The 19,562-nt window shown below is 40.2% G+C and overlaps 1 protein-coding gene across 2 annotated transcripts; it reads right to left on the bottom strand.

The window, feature by feature from the left end:
• Positions 1-367: 367 nt before the first annotated feature.
• Positions 368-18,873, bottom strand: LOC119075713 (neurofibromin). Of its 2 annotated transcripts, none has more exons than XM_037182236.1 (29): positions 18,709-18,873; positions 18,146-18,289; positions 17,910-18,084; positions 17,476-17,845; positions 17,214-17,316; positions 16,902-17,144; positions 16,651-16,841; positions 15,974-16,588; positions 15,179-15,910; positions 15,012-15,112; positions 14,871-14,941; positions 12,480-13,947; positions 12,301-12,418; positions 12,112-12,236; positions 11,931-12,045; positions 11,418-11,871; positions 10,591-11,360; positions 10,290-10,531; positions 9,595-10,233; positions 9,363-9,535; positions 9,155-9,295; positions 8,828-9,086; positions 8,644-8,765; positions 7,638-7,733; positions 6,862-7,173; positions 2,708-2,910; positions 2,451-2,637; positions 2,107-2,272; positions 368-1,967 (listed from the first exon to the last, which is right to left on the bottom strand). In XM_037182236.1, the coding sequence occupies exons 1-29, from the start codon at positions 18,766-18,768 to the stop codon at positions 1,840-1,842; spliced, it is 8,523 nt and encodes a 2,840-aa protein (XP_037038131.1). In that variant the 5' UTR covers positions 18,769-18,873; the 3' UTR covers positions 368-1,839. The 2 variants fall into 2 exon arrangements, with proteins under 2 accessions (XP_037038131.1, XP_037038132.1); XM_037182237.1 differs by lacking the exon at positions 6,862-7,173 and adding an exon at positions 3,285-3,377.
• Between the last annotated feature and the right edge of the window lie 689 nt (positions 18,874-19,562).

Genomic DNA, 19,562 nt, shown 5'->3' with positions numbered 1-19,562 from the left:
TCAGAAACATGTCGAATTTCACTTTCTGTTAAGAAATAACTATTGTTCAATGAGGTAGTGGGAAATTGCATTTCGAGGACCACAAGTCACCGGAGAAAATTCGATTTCAAACTTTTTTTCCCGACAAAGTCTTCCAAAGTTTCAGCGGAGGGGAGAAAAAACTATTTTCTCGCCTGCATTGTACAAAAAAAAATTGTAACTCAATCAATTATCGGACTTTGGCTCTGGTATTGTGGACCTGAGTTATAACTACGGCGGGATAGAGCTTGGTTTTTGGTCTTGCCTAGCTGATTGGAATGACAAGTTATGTGAGAACTTGATTCCTGCCACAGTGTAAGGCGTATATAATTTTATACATAAATTCTTCTTTTTTTTCTACATGCCCCCCATGAGATTTCGAACCTAAGCATACCAAACATCATAATTTCTTTCGAAAAGCAACGACACTAACCACTCACCTATCGAGGCATGGTGAGTATGTACGATAAAATTGAGCGAAAGAAAAGATGAAGAGAAAAAGAGTGTGTTGCGCATGTGTGGCTATAAATGTGTGTGTGTGATGTGAGCTCGCTGTTAACTTTCTGTTTATTTTGAAAACTTTGGTATTTATGTGAATGGTTTTGGGTAAATTACATCAATGTACTGTAATAAGTAGATGAAACATTTTTGTGGGTTGCCTCTAATGACCACAAGATTTAACAATATCCAATTCGTTGAGACAATAAAGCTTTCAGGTTTCAAGAATTTTGTATTGAATTCTCAATCTTAATAATAAGCCCTGTTCAGAACAGGCTGTTCTTAGCACATAAACGCGGTATCGAGGTGTGTTTAATCGTTACAAGCGTTTGATGATTATAGTGAATCACTTCCAAAATATATGTGCTGCAAGGAATGGAATTTGGTATTCGAATCGAGATTCTAATGCTAAAATAGAAAAACAAAATTTCTGGACAGTTTCGTTTAGTAATGTTGACGTTGACATTGACGAAAAACCTTGGCACTAACTTAATCGTAAATCTTACCATTAACATCTCTCTTAACTTAGTAAAAAATGTAAAATATTTCTTAGACATAAGACATGCTCATATCGCGAGTAAAAAAACAAAACAAACAAAAGTTTACATAAAGGCAAGACAAGGATTTCGGAACGTCCGATCACAAAAACTAACACTTCTCATTTACACAAATCACAAATTCGTTTTCAGAGAGAAGACCGATCAAAAGAAGAAACTTTGTAGACTCGAAAAAAACGCGTCTACAGTTCAAGCATCTAAGGTTTCTCTTATGTTTGAGGTTCCCTAGATTTGTGTTGTAAATCGAAATTCGCAAGTGTCCTACAGAAGAAGTCTGAGCCCGATTATAGCCAATAGAAAATCTCAATGGAGTGGTAAAACGGAGAAATTCACATCAACACTTGGGAAATAGTTTCCCCAGCAGGAAGTTAACTGTGGCGTTTCTTATTCTTATCAATAAATCGAGGCAAATTTCGAGTTTTGATTTCGTTGTTCGTGCAGGAAATACAGAGCACAAAGTTAGGACAAAAGCGAATTTTTGGAAATCGTTCCCATAATGAAAAATTGATCTCCGAAAATATTACAAAGGGAACAGTTTGTGCAAACGGAGCATATTGGTCAGAAATCATTTTATTTTCCCTGAGTGTTTAAGAATTACTAGCACCGAATGGACGATAAAATGGAGAAAAAAAGAAATCAATTGAACGAAAGCAAAATGAGTGAAAATAAAATGTACAAAAATTGAGATCATGCGTGCACACACTGACGACTTGAATGCAGTGCAATAAATAAATTTCTTTTCTCAAAAAAACATTCTAAATGAATCCTATCCATGAGTTGGACTGTCGGTTAAACGGTGCTTTGTTGTTCTAGCCTTGCTACAAGAAGCTCGGCGCAATGAATTCACACTTCCGCCGAATCCATCATGACAATCCAGCGATTCTGACGAGAATGCTGCGTTGTTTCAGCAAAAAAATTGGATTTTCATTAAAAATATTTCATTAACAAGTGGATCGGATCCGAAGATCATCGATCCTAGTGAATCATCCCAGCCGAATGCGATCAGAAAAATGGTTAGCTGAAGATTACTCACCCTTATCGGTTGGGGAACCCAACGTTAAACTGCTTAGACTAGAACTTAAATGGTATGGTCTCGGTGACGGTGGAACTGGTGCGGATTCTTCGACTGGAAGACAAGTTTCGACCATTGCTTCCAAGCAGTTGACAAACAGTTCGGATGACTCTCCCATCATGTTGTACTAGAAATTTATAGAAAAACAAATTATTTTTGGATCGGACTCAGGCTCGGGATGATGGCCATAGTGGCGGATCTCGGCCGTTTGCTTTCATCAGCAAAAATATTTTGACTGTCGCTTTAGCCCTGTATAGCCCTGTCGTGGGATGAAAAAGATAAATGTCTAAAACCGAAACACCAACCTTTGTGAATGGACCGGCAAATCGCCACAAACCGCCGAAGCCACAACTTTGCAGAAAATGCAATTGTTGCTGTGACGCATCTTCTGTGGCTAACATATTCTGTATTATACTTTGCACGGCCATCAAAACCAGCTGGTCATTCGACACCGACAAGATATTGTTTATCTTCTGATCGAGCAACGAATGTCTGAAAACAAAAACAAAAAAATCGAAAATTTGTGTGTGTGCAACTGATGTTACTGAGGATTCGTTCTTACATCACCGGAAAGACACGTGGAAAAACAACGGATCCTTCAGCTAAATACTGATAGAGAACTCGCGTTTCCGTTTCATCGGTGGAGTATTTCACTAATGTGGCCAATACTGTTAGGACTAGTGCTTGCGTTGACAAGTCTGGCAGAACTTCCGGGTCCAGTAGAACGTTCGATTCATTTGATACAGACGACCGTGATCCGCGTTCCTATATGCAAAGTATGGATTAGGGTCTTCCATTCATAAATTGGGGATTGTTTTAGCAATATAGCAGTGCAGTAATTGTACAAAGTATACTTCGTCTAGATCTAGGTATACCTACGCTAAATTGTATCTTGTTACAAGGTTTCTATGGCGTTTTAAAAAAAGTGAAAATTTTCTATTTAAAACAAAAGGAAAACTTTTCGACTCGATTCAATGTTTTGTTTTTCTCGTCGAAAATAAAAATTTCTTTTAGCTCGATATAGTCAGCGTCCAATAGTTTGCGCTTCCGATTTGTCCGTTCCGACAATTTACACTTTCTTATCGAAACTAAAATCACTACAAAACATAAACTACCAGATTGTCCACATTGAAGAATACCTGATGGTCATCAATTCCAGACGAATTTTTCGGATCTTTTGTTGTCGGTACCGAAAATGATCTTTGCGTTTTGAAAAGAACTCTTGCACTTTGCTGGTTATATTTTTTCGTTGTTTAATTTTTGATTTTGATTTTAATTTTTTTTAAATTAATGGAGGGAACAGAAAAACAACAAAAAATCGGGGTAGGGGTGATGGTCAAAGGTCACAAAAGTTTTATTTTTCACAGCGGTTCAATTGTGATTCATCGAAGATTTTCGTTTCATTATTTGGTTTAAATTCAATGTCAATTTTTTCGTTGTTGTTTAACAATCAGCAATAAAACGACCATACATATTACAACCAAAATTTTAAATTAACAAAAGAAAAATTAGTCGGAGAGAACGAACCATATGATTTGTTGAACGAAAATTTATCCAACCCGCATGCAAAGGCACAATAAAATTAAAAGAAAACGAACGAACAACAAATTTGAAGCACACAAATAATAGTTTTTGTTTAATCCAGTAGAATAGTTTTTGATTTTTTTAAATTTTTAATTGTAAAATCAAGTTGATGTTGAGTTGAAGACAATCCAGAACAAGGCAAGCAGCAGGCAATTGCAGAAAAGAAAAGAGAAATGAAAATTGCTTTTGATTAACATTTGTACGGAAAGAAAATAAAAAAAAAGTTTGAATTTTTTCTTAACTTAAAAACATTTTGTCTGTAACGAGCGACAAAACGAAAACTAGTAGTTTATGTACGGTGCCAGCTGTAGTACTGTTTGGTATCGAGATTCAATGATTTTCTCGACATATTTTTAACTTGAGAGTGTTGATTGACTAAATTTTCAGATTACAGTGCGATTCAACAATAAGGTTACACTTTTAAGCTTTTTCTTCCAGAGATCGTTTCAATGTTTTTATTCACATCTCTATGTAAACCTAGTTATCTCTCTACACGTACGATTGAATCAGAACACGCGCACACACAGTGATGTATGAAAATCTGAGCAAACGAGAAGCTGAACCCGGAACGAAAAAGTATAATATTGATACTCAAATGTCAAAGTAGAACATACGAGAACCATTTTTTGAGCATTTTTCTAAGAATTTTGTGGAAACGTTAGTCTTTGGGTCTGACTGTGACCAACACAAATCAATTATTACCCTGTTACAGAATGCTGTGATCTGTTATCGACAACGACAGCAAAAATAAACGGCCAAGCTCTGACTGATGAGGTCTCATACAGCAAAAATCATTTTCAAAACAAATGAAGTAAAAGATTTCTGAAATTAATTTCTGAAAATTTGTTATCAAATGAAGTGATAGTTTGAATAGTAAAACTGTTGATATGCTTGCCGTCTGCGACAGGTTAACTTGGACCCTAGCGTTACAACAAATGCAGAGAATAAAAGTAAGGCGACCTTTTTATTCCTTTAATAAATGTCATTTTTCAGAATGAGAACCTATGCTTGACAGAAATTATGGTCTCAACACCCAAAATCTTTTTTTAAGAAAAAGTTTTTCCATATTTCCTCAAGTTTCGTCGTTTGTCCTGGATTTTCCGATTTTTCCCTAATTTTATTTTTGAAAAAATTCGAAAAAACGTGAAAAATAAGGACAAAGATTTACCAAAAATAGTGCATGGATGCACCCGATGCAATTCTGTAAAGTCTTTAGGTAATCGTTGAAAGAAATGTCCAGACCACGTAAAGAACTAAGCAAGAAAAATCTCGAATTTTGTGGAAACAATTTTTGAAGGAAATGTTTGGATTACGGAGGTTTTGTTACTTCATTGCAAAAAAAAAACGAAATTCTACATTCAATTCTCTTGCGAATCGATGACAATAAAAGACACGGATGAACGAAAACGATTAATGAATGTGTTCAAAGTTCCTTTCCTCAAAGAAAAAACGATGAAACAAAAAAAAAAGGAAAAATTCTTCAGATTTCTATCAATTAAAGAGAAAGCACCAGAAACAAAAAAAAAAGAACAAAAAAGGAAAAATGTAACGAACATTGATTGAATGAAAGTTCAGTAAGCTCCATATAAATAATTGTAACAAACTCAAACGTGTTGCCAAACGGAAAATGTATTATAAAACGTTTTGGGTTGCTTTTTTGTATTTTAATAATAATGAAAGAAACACAGACTTGTTGCCTCAACCGAAATGATAATGTAGAATAGTGGAAAGGTGATTTATCGCCAATTGGCTTCAATTGTTCAATATAGTAGAGAGAAAAAGCGAAAAATTTTGATTGGAAAATTTAAATTCATTTGACTGAACGAAATATAATAAAAGGTAGACCCGCATTATCCACAACGAAACAAAGTCAAGAAGGCAAATAAAAAACTGTTTTTTTTTGTTGAAAGAAACGTAAATTAAGATATGATCTGCGCAATGGATTGATCGATGGATTCGTATAATTTGAAGTAGAGATGTAAGGGTCACCCGGACTCGGTAGAAAAAGCGATACAACACGACCCGATTTAATTTCACCGAGCTTTTTACTTCTCTGGTTTCAAAAATCGGATCGGTTTTGAATCGGGTCGGATCTCAGTTTCACCGGGTTTCTGGTTTCGAAAATTTAATTCGTGTTGTGTTCGGGTCGAGTCGGCTTTTGACAATCAAAGACCCGCTTCACTCTAATATGAAGTTGTAGCTTTGTCTGACAATAATTATGATGGTGAGCAGAAATTGGCCAAAACGACGAATTTCATTTTATTTTAGGCCTCAACCAGAGGACGTAGAAAATCATTTGTTAGGTACGAGTAGTCTAACAAACTTCAGGGACTCTTTAAGGGAAGACTTCTTCTCCATCAACAACAGTAATAGATCCCTTAGGTGCTTAGAAAAGAAGGAATTTATTCTTGAAAATTTGAGGTTATTATGTTACAGGAGCAGTTGGAGGTACAAAGACTCTTCGTCGAAGAGAGAAAGTCAAAATTTCAGCCTTTGACATCTAACACCACACATTTTTAGCTTCGAGGTATTAAGACACTTGATATGTTTCCTCAAGACACTGACCTCTTTCAACCTATTTGTACCTAAGTCAACATCCTGGTACGTGCCTTTCGTGCAGTGTCAGCACTCAACAGTCTCAAGTATTTTCAGTTTCAGTTTAAAGTTTATTTTCGCCGAATTGTTGTACAATTGTTAGAAACGGTTACTCATCTGTTATGGATATCATGCGCAGAAATGAGTGATGCTCTTTGGTTGACGAGCTCTTGTATAGAGAGATGTATGTCAACGATGTCAACAAAAATGAAGTAGTAGATTTTGTATCAAGCATTAATCAATTCTTTCAAGAAATTTTGGATGTCCAGTCTTCCAATATGGAAGACATCCTGTCTGACACCGTTTTTTGAAGTGAACTTTGAAGGTACAAGGGCAAATGTTTGTAAAATTTAAGAAGGGCCCAAGGGCTTTACCATCGATAAAATCCATGTAACATTTCATCATAAATCGGCGAAAGTAAATCAAAAAGATTTTTTTAAAATAAAATAACGAAAACAGTGAGAGAGAAAAAAGAGACGTTCGAGTCATGAAAGTAAAGAGAAAATAAAACGCCGTGCCACTTAAAAGAATCCTTACTTCTACTGATGATGATATGTTTTGCAGACATTCAATAAACCCACTGTCTTTGCTTTGCCCATCATCACACTCAACGGCATCACGACTGAAACACGCGCTATTCAAATTCAATAATGCGCTACGACTGATCGACGGCGACGACGTGTCTTGAACCGGTGGTTCGGACGATGATCTACGATTTTTGAAATCTTGACGCTGATAAACATGTAGATATGATGAGTTATGATGGGCAACAGCAGAATTTATCGAATTCGTTGCAGTGGCATTCAAATCAAAACTTCGCCATCCTTTCCCCTTATTGATGGGAGGTTCCTATTTGGTATTTTGATTGGAATTAGCAAAGAGAAAATGTTTTTGGTTTTGTGTGTGGGGTGTTTGCTACATCTGTAATTGGTGTAAATGGACGAAAATTTCGAAAATAAATTTTGTTTTCATTGGCAAAATGAAACAAAAAAAATGTAAACGAAATGAAAAGAAAACAATTTCATAATGTCGAACAGTGTTATGATACGATTCTATGTTACTTAGTTATGATACAGGCGATGGAGTAACATGGAAATATTAAAAAAATTCTCTTCTCTTAGTAACGAAAAATGTCAACGAAAACAAAGCGAATGACCGGTTCAATATTGTAAATTCGTTTACAAAATGAATAGAACGAAAATCGTTGTAATAGAAACGAAACGAAAAAGAAATCATAAAAAAACCAATTCAATTTCGATACTACGATATTTGCGACTACTTAAGACGTATAACCAATTGAATCATGACATTACCTGATGCGCTGGCACTTTGTGCTGACGCGCAAATGCGATAGCTGATTGATCCAGTATATCCCACGATTTCTGGCGACGCGATAATGGCATTCCCATCTGAAAAGGAGTCAATAATTAAAAGTTTCCATGCTGCTTGCCCGTCCATAATATTAGATGGTGGCACTATGTGTTATATAGACTTCGCCTCAAAACCGCTTCAAACAAAAAAATTAAAAATGAAAGGTCTAGAAGTAAAAATTAATTCTTGAAGCAATTGCTACTCTCAGAGCAATGAAAACTTTCTATGCAATTGAAATTCTGAAGGAAATTGAAAATCTCGATGCAGTTGAAACTCTAATGTAATGAAAACCCTCGAGGCAATTGAAACTGTCAATTCAAATCAACCATTCAAGGAAATTGAAACTCTGAAGGAACAACGAAATTGAAACTATAGAAGGAATTGAGACCATGGCGGAAATTAAATCTTTAAAAGGAAAAGCAAATTGAAACTCTAGAGGCAATTGAATCTCTAGATGTAATTGAATCTCTAGAGCAATTGAATCTCTAGAGGCAATTGATTCTCTAGAGGCAATTGAATCTCCAGAGTCAATTGAATCTCCGGAGTCAATTGAATCTCCAGAGTCAATTGAATCTACAGAGTCATTTGAAACTTTAGAGTCAATTGAAACTCCGGGGTCAATTGAGACTCTAGAGTCAATTGAAACTCTAGAGTCAATTGAAACTCTAGAGTCAATTGAAACTCTAGAGTCAATTGAAACTCTAGAGTCAATTGAAACTCTAGAGTCAATTGAAACTGTAGAGTCAATTGAAACTCTAGAGTCAATTGAAACTGTAGAGTCAATTGAAACTCTAGAGTCAATTGAAACTCTAGAGTCAATTGAAACTCTAGAGTCAATTGAAACTCTAGAGTCAATTGAAACTCTGAAGTCAATTGAAAGTCTCGATCCTATTTTACACACTCATTTAGCGGTATTCGAATCGCACGTTTCCAATTCTCGTAACTTACCCCATGATTTGCCATATTTGTTGTGTCGCTGATTTCATTGACATTCGATTCGACGGGCCATCGTGGAAGTGTGTGCTTGACGTGACACCTTGATCGTACCTCTTCGGACACTGCAACTAACGCTAATGGACAAAAAAAAACTCAAATGACTCGAACTGACCAGAAATGAAATGCGACTCCTTACCCGTCAAATAAGCAACACTTTCCGATGTCACCTCGAACTTATCACGACGCAATGGTTTGGCAATGATGCCCAGTAGCATGGTTAGTACTCGTGACGTGCGCGAAACAGTTGTTGGAGTCGGGTGACGGAAACCTTTCAACAAGTGGCCAACCAACGCAAAATGGAAATTACTTTTGAACGAAAGGCCAACCGCATGGTCCAATTGCTTAAAATGCCACTCGAGCGGCTCTCTGGTTACTGTCATCACATCGACAATGGTCTAAATAAACAAACGGAAGGAGATGTGTGAGAAGTTGGAACAATCTGTTGATTTATATGCTCTCGTACGGTCTTGTCAAATGTTCCTTGTGAGTTGAGTGTGTGCAAGTTTTGTTCGAGCAATGCTAAGCCGGCTGCGTACAAACTTATCTCATCCAATTGAAGAACGGATATTGCCACCCAGAACAAAGCCCGATGGATTGGAGATTCCTGTTTGATGAAGAGAAAAGTGAATTTCGACTGTCCTTCACCACGAAATTTTCCTTTTAAACTATACCGGTCGCAGTAGAGGTTGTATCCGTGTCAGACTCATCACCAAAGCTTCAATCAAGACAACGTCATTGAACGATTCCAATGCCTTCACCAAAATTCTTAACAATTGCTTAACGTCTTGGTCGGTAACACTTTTGCTGATGCAGCCGTACACAATCAATGCTCTGGGTTGTAATGCTAAAGGAAACAACTTGTTTACTTCCTTGCATGCTGGAAGAAATTGTGGTTTGACCCACCTGGATTGTAGCAAAATGCAAAACTACGTGCCAAAGACGTCCACGTTTGCAACCAATCGCAATCGGGAATGTCTCGCATACAAGACTCCATTATTTCAAGCAATGCATCGGTAATCACTTCAAGCGATGGCAGCGATAAGCGTTCACGATCAGCCGGTAACGGTTGTGAGACTCGTTCGTTTCCCAACCACTTGTCGGGCGGATGGCGACAACTAGATCGGAAAGCTGTCACCGCAGCTGATTTCACTTTACTGATGCCGAACAGGAGGTAGAACTTGGGCAATGAGAATTCGTCGAGCGACAATCGCAAAACGCGTTGTGTGTCCTCAGTAAACGACGGTTGTGTGCAGGTACATAACGAATGGATGATGTTGATGACGAGCCCATGTGTTGACGCTCGCATCGACAACGATCCGGAACACACCAGAAATGTGACTGTGTGAAAGAGATAGGGCAGATGGCGAGCAACGTCCAGGCAATTATTGAACGATAACATCAACAAGTAGCGGGCTAGAATGGCAATGTCGTCCCACATCATGTGCTGTTCCAAGAACTGTGTGGGATTCGTACACGTTTTGTCCATGACACGACACAATCGGCCGATCACTTTCTTTGCAACCAATTGAACATTTGCTGAGGCTTTGGAAACAGAATGTTTTTAAACGTTTCGGATGGATCGAGTGATGTATACGAACCTAATGCAACGGCTGTGTCAGCCATTATTTCCACTTGAGCTGAGCCCAAGCCAGATGTTACGGACTTTTGAATGAAATTGTCCAGCACCATGTCGATCAATTCGGGTATTTGACCGATTGAACCCCAAATTTTGGCCTGAATGGAGGGATACATCTCCTTCTGCTCAATTGTCAAATTGATTAGTCGCTCCAGAATCTGTGACACCTTCAGTTTTTTAGAATCGTCGGCTGATTTGCAGAACCTAATGCGTTGGAATTGATAGAAATTGAAAACAGTCAGCGAACTTCACATCACACTCACTTCACAAGATTCTTCAGCCACGGCGTCATGTACTCCAAACACAAATGCTTCAATTCGATGGTGCTGCGTTGGAATCCCTGAATGCATTCCTCCAAAAACTCTAGCGTCAAATGTGGCTCATTGTGAGCCAGCTTTTCACTGACCGATTTGATGAAAATTGTGTTGTTCGATGGGATGCACAGACCCTGTGTCTCCAGTAGCTGACCTTCGATCTTCAAATCGAATGTCGCCGACAATGCGCACAGTTGATTGTAGGCAGCGGTACGTAGATTCGGATCGGCCGATCCAAGATTTAGTAGGGCCATGTTCAGCAATGTTCCTGGCACATCCTTTGGCCGAATTTTCTGATGAACTGTTACACTGTCCGGTTGGCTGAGCTCCCAGCGATTTCTGATGTGAATGATGGCTTGGACAATATTGTCGCAGTCGTTGTGGATGAAACTCAATTGACCGCTTTCGTTCGCAATAGATAACGTGAATTGATTGTCATCCACCAAGCACACCTCTTCGATTTCGGAAGCATAGTACACATCGTTCAGCAGAACGGAATGGGCCAGTACTTTGGTCTTTTCGGCGGAAGTAATTTGCAACGCAGTTGGTCCCACTTTTATGGCCACTTTTGTGTCCTTGTGACTGAGTTTCAGCGCGTTGTTAAACACTTTCAAGTCTTCGTCCAGTGAAAGCGTTGCACCCGGCAATTTTTGCTGTTCCGGTTCGATGGCATCGTTTAGTTTACTCGGTGAATCGAGGAAGACCAATTTACGGTTACCCTGACATGAAGAAAATGATTAAACATCGAAAATTCATCGGCAAGTGAGTGTAGTTACCTTCAGTGGTGCCAGAATCCTGTCATGAAACTTTGTGTATTCCCGCACCCATGAGTTGCAATTGTAAATGTAAACGGCGTGAACATTTTCATAGGCCACCTCGGGCAGCACATAGAACCATTTCTGCAAGAATTCTGTTCGGAACCGGTTATCGGAGCATGTGTGCGTAAAGTCGATGACCACTTCGAATGGGGAATGGCAGAACGGTTTCAACGTCAGAATAACATGGTAAATCAGTAGATCGCCATTAGTTTCGCCAATTTTATATCGCCGGGCAATGTAGTAGAAAACCGGATAGCCTGCCTTGCTGGTACCGGCCTGATAAAATATGTTCATCGACTTCAGTGTCTTGAATTCCTCTTTTTCGTGCATCTGATGTTTGACCATAATCTCCTCGAAATTCGTCGACGACATGTCGATCGAACTCCATCGGGCATAGGACGAGAACAGAAGACTGAAAGGAGTCAAAGGATGCGGTGAATTTCGATCAACAATTGCAATGCACAAAATTACTGTGAATCGACCGGCTTGTGCTCGGGTGGTCCAAGGTATGCGAGTAATGTTGCCATCTTATCGAATGGACGTCGTCCAACGGCCTTGTGATCTCTGCTGCTTGACAAATAGTCACCTGAAAACGAAACAATCAAATCGTAAATGATGTGCCAAGTGCCCGACCAGGCTCTTATCCAATTACCAATCTTCTCCTGATGAGTCCACAGCAACCGATGCAAAGCCAAGACATTCGCGTCGGATATGAAGCTCATATTGTGCGATGTTTGGTCGATTGATTCGCAATCGGAAGCAATTTGAATGAAGAATCTGTAATGGAAGATGAGTCAATCAAGCATCCGTACATACATTCCACAGGTAGTCAAAAGCAAACCTTCGACCAGCTTCGAAATGGGCTCGCAGGAAATCGTTGAAACACAGCATGTGCTGTTCCTTCGAGAACTCGACATGGTTGGCAATGTTTTGCAAGATCTTACTCATCAACATCAGGCCTGCACGGAATTCGGTTTCGATTACATTCGGTCATGTGTCATTCGCATGGAAATATCTTACCTCGTTTCACTGATCCGGGTACTTGTTTTCCAACGATACCCAATTCTTGTGGCGACACAATGGCTGGATTGATGAATCGTAGAAATATCACCGTACCTACGGCGCCGATATTGTTTTGCAGTAGATTAGGGAAACGTTTGCTCAACACTTGATACAGACAATGGCACATTGACCGTAACTGAGACGGAAATCTGTCGGCCGAATTGGTTATGGCATCGAAGACTTTTTGCGTCAGTGCAATTATGTTCCGACGATTTTGTTCGATGTCTTCTTGTGGTTCCAATCGTGCCGTGTCCACCTCAAAACTGGTGTTCGGTTCTTCGAGCAGTGGACGAATTAGTGGCTCAAGGAGTGATTGTAAGTAACTGGAACCGTAAATTTTGAAGCAAAACGCCATGATCTTACTGCCCAGCGAATTTCCACGGAATAACGTTTGCATGCAATCGGACACTTCAACCTCGCGATAAAACATGTTCCACAACAGCGGTGACAGCAAGTGTTTGGCATCGAACAATGTAACCAACACCCTTGACAATTCATCCATCTGAGAGGTCGTTACGACGTTTGCCAATGCCATGGCAATAGGCAATTCTCCCTTGTCACTTATCATTGTGACCAATTGGACCAACTGTTCGAAACGATCCGCAAGTACCGTTTCAGCTAGAGTGTCAAATTCGGTTCCCTGTTGCAAAATTTGTGTGAGAACTTCCATGAAGGCGGCTCGAGTCTGAAGATCAGGATTGTAGCCTAAGTCTATAGAGTGCATGAGGCCCGAATCGATGTTAGCCGATAGCAAATTGGACATCGCACAAATTGTTGCGTTTCGCAGGGCAGTCAATTTACCGGCAGTAATTCGTGGTCTTGGATGTAACAATGGTGGATTGCTCACGTCCTTATCGGCTTCGGAACTGTCAACACAATCGTTCAACAGGTTCATGAACAATGTGAAATATTTCAAAAACAACGCGCTCTTCGCATCCATCAAATCGCCACGATCCGATTCCTCCGGCTGCAGTGGCAATCCTCGCAACAAAGCAGCCACCGCCTCCATGCACGCTTGGTCCAAATCTCGGAATATCAGCGACGTACTCGTAATGATTCCGACGTCACCCGAACTAGGCGGTGCAATTTGATGACTCGTACCCATCACCCAATCGGTCAGATATTCCACCAATTTGTTACGAAATTTCATTTCCTGCCGAAAGGCCAGATCGTCACGTCGCTTCATCATCACCTCGACCAATTGGCACAATTTCGTTTTGATGTGTATGGCATGCACGGTCATATCCAAATGCCGAACGTAACGTACAATACCAAGCATCATGCCTTCGATGCTCGTCACGCCCAAATAGTGCGTGGATTGATGATCGCCATCGTTTTGTTCTTTGCTCTGACGGCCATCCAGAATGGACTTCATGATGTAGATGGTGTGTTCGATGAATTGCGTATTGATGTCCGATACGATGACCTGTTGGACGTATTAAAGTGATTAGTAAATATTCGGGGGCAAATGTACAGGTTTTGAGGTAGAAATGTCGATTTCGTTTTGATTATTGAAATGACGTTAGGGATTGGGCATTGCACGTTCTTCAGGAGAAAGGTAAGTTCCTCGAATGAGAGGTACCTTGTGAATGTGTCGAATATGTGGAATGATGATTCAATGAATACAATTTAGAGGAGTGCACTCAGTACCGTCCAGGAAGACAAAAGTGACCAACGTTCGATGTATTCATTAGAGACAATATCAAGTGTTACAAGTTCATTCAGCTTCGTGTGTACAAATTCGTGCATAGTCAAGCCTCTATTTCCCATTAAGGTTCCATTAAACATAAGTCAAAACGTTGCTGCGTCACAGGACATGTTTCCAAAAATTATTTGTGGGAGAATTGTGACACAACTCAGTAAGAACAGGTCTTATCTTGTCGAGAATAAGAAGTTTTAAAATGATGAAGCAAGCGAAGCGAGTGAAAGTATGATTGATCCATTACTGCAGATGAATGAGGTCTCACCTCTTTTCCCCTAACAACAAAACATTTTTTTCTAAATTTACTACAGGAAAGGCCAACAAAATTTCAACCAAAATTTGCTTCAGCTGATTCGGTCGCACAAACGAAACTGACTACGAGTTCTGCAGTTCCCATGTACACTCACTGCACTGTTAAATCCGTATTAACACTCATAACCAGTTCTGTTTGTATGTGTGAACCAGTTGAAACAAATTTTGACTGAAATTCGATTGCCCTTTCCTGTAGAATCGAACCAAAATCGAAAATGTAAGAAACCCAATGGGGATGTTAAGATGTTTATTTACCTATTCCACTCGGTAATATGTAGACATGCAGAGTGCGTTAAAAATGCAATTGATATGAAAGTGAAACTTACAGGTCTTACCTGCCCTTGCTGATCAAAGAATTTCTCCACAATGGCCCGAATCTGATCGAACAACAACGGATACAATTGAGCTGAAAATTATAAATGAAATATCGATCGTAGTTGTCCCTCTTATAGCAATGTGAAGCCTCAGGTTCTTACATGACATTTCTTGACCAATTAACTCTTTGACATGCTTCTGCATCTGAGGTCCGAATTTCTCGTTATTGCACACCAGCAAACGAAGTAACTGGCCGATGAATCTAACGCAAAAATTGTTTTTTTCAGCCTGAAACGCCAATTGATTCGAAAAATGAAGGAAAACTCACTGCGTCACTGGACAATACTGAACATCGAGCTGTGTACTCGGCCCGATCGACGTTACCAACGAACTTGTACTCGGATGTAGCGATCCACGTCCCGAACTAGCCGAACTGGACAGCGATGTGGTCGATTGTTGAAGCAACGAACCCAACGAAACCGTACTCTGGCCCATGATGCGATGAGAACGCGGCTTTTGCAAACAAACACCACCGAGTGCCAACAGAAACCATGTCATGTTGGCCCATTCCGTTATCTGTTCCTCCAGATCGTGTTCGGAACTTTGGTGGCTAGCGCGACGCTTCACCATCGTACGATGGAACATTTCGGCTTGGCCTTCTTCGGCTTTACCTTTCGGATACGATTGCAACATTTTGCTTATGATTTCCCAGTTGCGGAACGTCTCTTCCCAAGCCGGTTGAACACCATTCACACAATGTTCGATGCGTCGGAGCAGCGACATAATGTTCTTCTGCAGTGCAACACGGCCTTGTGTGTGTTCGTAGAAACAGAAGCGAGATTCTGTGTTGGGTGTACTGATTGTACTAGACGCCTGAGCCAATTCTTGGTATAAATGATAATTCGGCAGTATGTAGTCATCGGAACCGCATCGGATTTCAGCTTCTTCACAGAGCAAACCGAAACAGGACAGTGACGTTATGACGGCATCCAAGTCTACTGACCAGAGATACATGAAGAAAACCACTTCCAATTTGATGTGCGCTTGGCGACAGATTGCACTGTGAAAGAGATAGAAAGGATTGGAGTCTCGTTTGATTTGGAAGGTTTGACAGAAATCTCACATTTGGCTGCCCACGTTGGCATAATCTTTGTGCCGTTGCAGGAACGTATTACGACAGATTAGGATCTCTCGCAACCATTTCAGAACGTCGGTGTAGTTGGCAATTTGATGTTGGATGAGCTTTTGCGATATGGAAAACAGGACCTGAGAACTGACGTCCCAGAATGTATTGATCGGTGCTTCGGGATTCCATACTTCGATTTTATCCGGTGAATGAAGCGCCAACAAAGCCTCCATAGCTTCTTGAGCCACATCGGGCATAGTCGGCTGATGGACTAAGCTCACCAGTCCGTTGATCAACTCCAGCGTGGATATTTGTACTTCGTGTCCGGCTTTACCTAAACTGTTTAGCAACAGCATCGGATCGGCATGGATTAATCGAACCATCAACAAAAGCAAGGCCTTGTGAGCCGGGCCTTCGTCGGGTCGCGTTAAACGATTTTGTGCGTCTTTCGATTTGAGAGTCAGCGATGTGATCATTCTCAACGGTGTGTGTGCTATGTAACCTTGCGTCGCTTTATTCAGTGTGTCCGTAAATAATGCACGCAGTTCGCCGGATCGAACGTAGACTAAGTCAATTTGTGGCCACCATGGCAGTCGAGGTTGTGTCACTATTCTGTGGAATGAAACGTGACCATTGATGGGAATACATTCAAAGCTGGCAGAAGCAACACTCACTTTAGCAATGAACTGACGATGACGAAATGATAGGCTGGCGGTGAGGATAGCAGTAGACACACTTTTAATGCTTCGTTGTTGTGCGGTTTGATTCGGAAACACGACACCCAGCAGTCAATCATGAGATCGATGTCTTGGAAGTTGAAGCCTTGTCCACGCGAAAACGGCTTAACCGGATTGAACAGCAGTGTCTGGCGATAATTTGCTGTTATTTTGATTTGAACTTTGCTCGGGTACAATGAACAACTCACCTTCAAGTCATTAATGACACTCTGGACCAACTGAAAGGTCACATTACTCGAATCACAAATATTGATGTACGTCGACACTTTGCATAGCTTCACGCAAGCGGTAGCTGCTGTTTCGGTCAACTGTTTTGACGAGGCATGGACGCCTAGTCCCCGTTTGATGGTCTCCATGAAATGTTTCTTTTTCAAATGTCGCGGCGAGCATGGAGCACCCGAGTCGGCATTCACAATCTCTTCGAGGACTTTCTGTTTTACGGGTAGGAAGCGAGAATATCAGACGGAATGGTGTTACCGGTCTGGACGAATAATACTTACTGGACTCAAAACAAGCAGCAGTATTTGCAGTGGCCATACAACCGCTCTGCTCTTCTTATTCTCAGCGTACGAGTCCAAAATATCGAAAAATGTTTCGCAGCACCTACGATACAGACACAGAATTGATAGATTTGGTTGACCTTTGGGAAATAACAAGCAGCATCCCATCCAAATCCGGATGAATAAACTTTGCAGACAGAATGTCAGCAAATTATTCATCCGAAGTTGGTCAGCCACCGGGAAAGAAACAAAAAATCTTTACTTGGACAACTCCTCATTGTGGTTCAGTTGCAGTTCAGCAAACTCTTGCGGATGAAATTCGATCCAATTCCACAGTGCCTTTTCCAGCGATATCAACAAAATCAAATGCGCCGACTTCTTCAACAATCGAAACTTGTGAATCGTCTCCGTTAGCAATTTGATCAGTCGATTCACATCCAGGTCAACGTGTTGTATCAGTTCGATGTCACTGTAATCGGGATTCTCTTCGTTCGTACAGGCACTGAGCTCCTGCAATCGAGCCGATATTCGATTGAACACTGCACCGAAGTGATTCTGTGATAGGGCGAATAGAACTTTTGACGCCAGTGCCTTCAACGACGTTGCAGTCGAATTATTTTCACTTTGAACATCTGCGTTGGAGACAGAAATATTACACCCTCTCTGATTCACACTGAATTTCGTATCGAAAATTACCGATAAATTGGCAGATTTCTCGTAAAAGTAACTTGACATTCATGGCTTCCTCAAATCGAGCTGTGTCTTTCGGCTGATTGGATAAACAACGTTCCAGTGTAGTCAGTATTATTATCAACGAATCGTAGAAGCAACGTTCCGGCTCATGTCCTCGGGTTTGCGGCGGTGCTTGGAACTGAAATTATCGACTTTTAGTTGTCGACTCACTCAAAAGTGGTCCGGCAAAAATTGCATACCATTTCGTTGACCCGTTGAAGCATTTTCGTTAGACCCGAAATGACCAGTGAAAATCGATATCGTGATATTTGAATGAGACAGACCATGGTCTGGTCTTGGTTCAATCGGGCTTGAGTTCCATGTGGGCCGATACGGTATGGCAACTGTAGAAAACAATGTCGTCCATCAACAACAATAATTCCATTAAAATTCACCACACACAAAACTCAATCTAATCGTTCGCGACATCGACATGTATAACTAAAGCAACAAGTAATATCACCACTGAATCGGTTCATTCATTCTATACAATTTTCATGAATGAAATTCCTCCCATTATCTTTTAACGTAAAAAAAACTCATTTCGTACTCCTTACACATTCATTCATAACAAAAGGTAACGAAAAAAAACAACCAAAACAAACTTCCATCCCTTTCGCACACTCACACCGACCGTTTCACTCAGCATAACACCGCACACCAACATAAAGCATTTTATTGAAAAATCGATTGATGGTGAAAAAATTTGGTTCAGCTCTTTGGGCGAGAGCAGTTCACCAAATTTTCCGAAAATTTCAATTACCTGCTCCTCGAAACGGCCCAACAACGAATTAGCCCACTCGGACGGCTTTTGCGTGGCCATTGCAATAGAATTTATGCACCAGAATTTGGAGTTTACATATTATTTCACTAAATTTTTGCTTAGACAATCTTCATGCGAGACCGGAGTTCTTTTTTGCGATTTTTGTTTGACGTTTTGATGTCGGTAATGCAGTAATGTCTTTTCATTATTTTGGAAGGTGGCACTGGTGCCATCATACAAAGAAATTCGATGGATGCGATGATATTTTGTGTGTGTATGTGTGATGTATGTGATGTAAGAAACTGAGCTGTCATTCGACTAGGGTAAGATACGGTGTGGTGCTACGTTCAATTATTTAGTTAAGAGCAATGAACCTTTTCATATTTTTGGCCTACATTACCAATGAAAGTAAATAGATAGGTATGGCCAAACGTTCAAATTTGTTCTAGCCGGAGCACATACGGATTTCCATGGCGCCACCTCAAACGAACTCATGTCTAGTGCAAATTTCCTCTAGAAATGAGTTCGTTTGAGGTGGCGCCATGCAAATCCGTATGTGCTCCGACTTGTATGGACTGGCCACACCTACTTATCTACTTTCATTGTACATTACGACGGAAAAATACTCGTTTTTTGAGTATTTCTGTGAACCAAAATCTTTTTTCTTTAAAATAAAACCATTAAAGCACGCAAAAATGTGTTACTTTTAAAGGAAAAATTGGTTTGTGAGTCATAATTTAACCTGTTACAGACGGCAAGGATATGACCAGTTTTATTATCGGGTTTATTACGTGCATTTATTAAAGTATTTTTAATCTTTTGATTTCAAATCTTGTACTTCAATGTTTTTAACA

Source organism: Bradysia coprophila, unplaced genomic scaffold (assembly GCF_014529535.1).
Source record: "Bradysia coprophila strain Holo2 unplaced genomic scaffold, BU_Bcop_v1 contig_232, whole genome shotgun sequence".
In the NCBI taxonomy this organism is placed as follows: domain Eukaryota; kingdom Metazoa; phylum Arthropoda; class Insecta; order Diptera; family Sciaridae; genus Bradysia; species Bradysia coprophila.
The sequence above is the reverse complement of the archived record's forward strand: the minus strand, read 5'-3'. Positions and strand labels throughout refer to the sequence as shown.

Bases quoted from the DNA above. Each gene is read 5' to 3' on its own strand.
- LOC119075713 (XM_037182236.1), bottom strand. From the start codon at position 18,768: ATGGCCACGCAAAAGCCGTCCGAGTGGGCTAATTCGTTGTTGGGCCGT. The intron at 10,532-10,590 runs GTGAGTGTGATG...CCAACGCATTAG, and splicing joins TGGCTGAAGAATCTTGTGAA to GTTCTGCAAATCAGCCGACG. The intron at 7,734-8,643 runs GTAAGTTACGAG...ACTCCTTTTCAG, and splicing joins CAAATATGGCAAATCATGGG to ATGGGAATGCCATTATCGCG.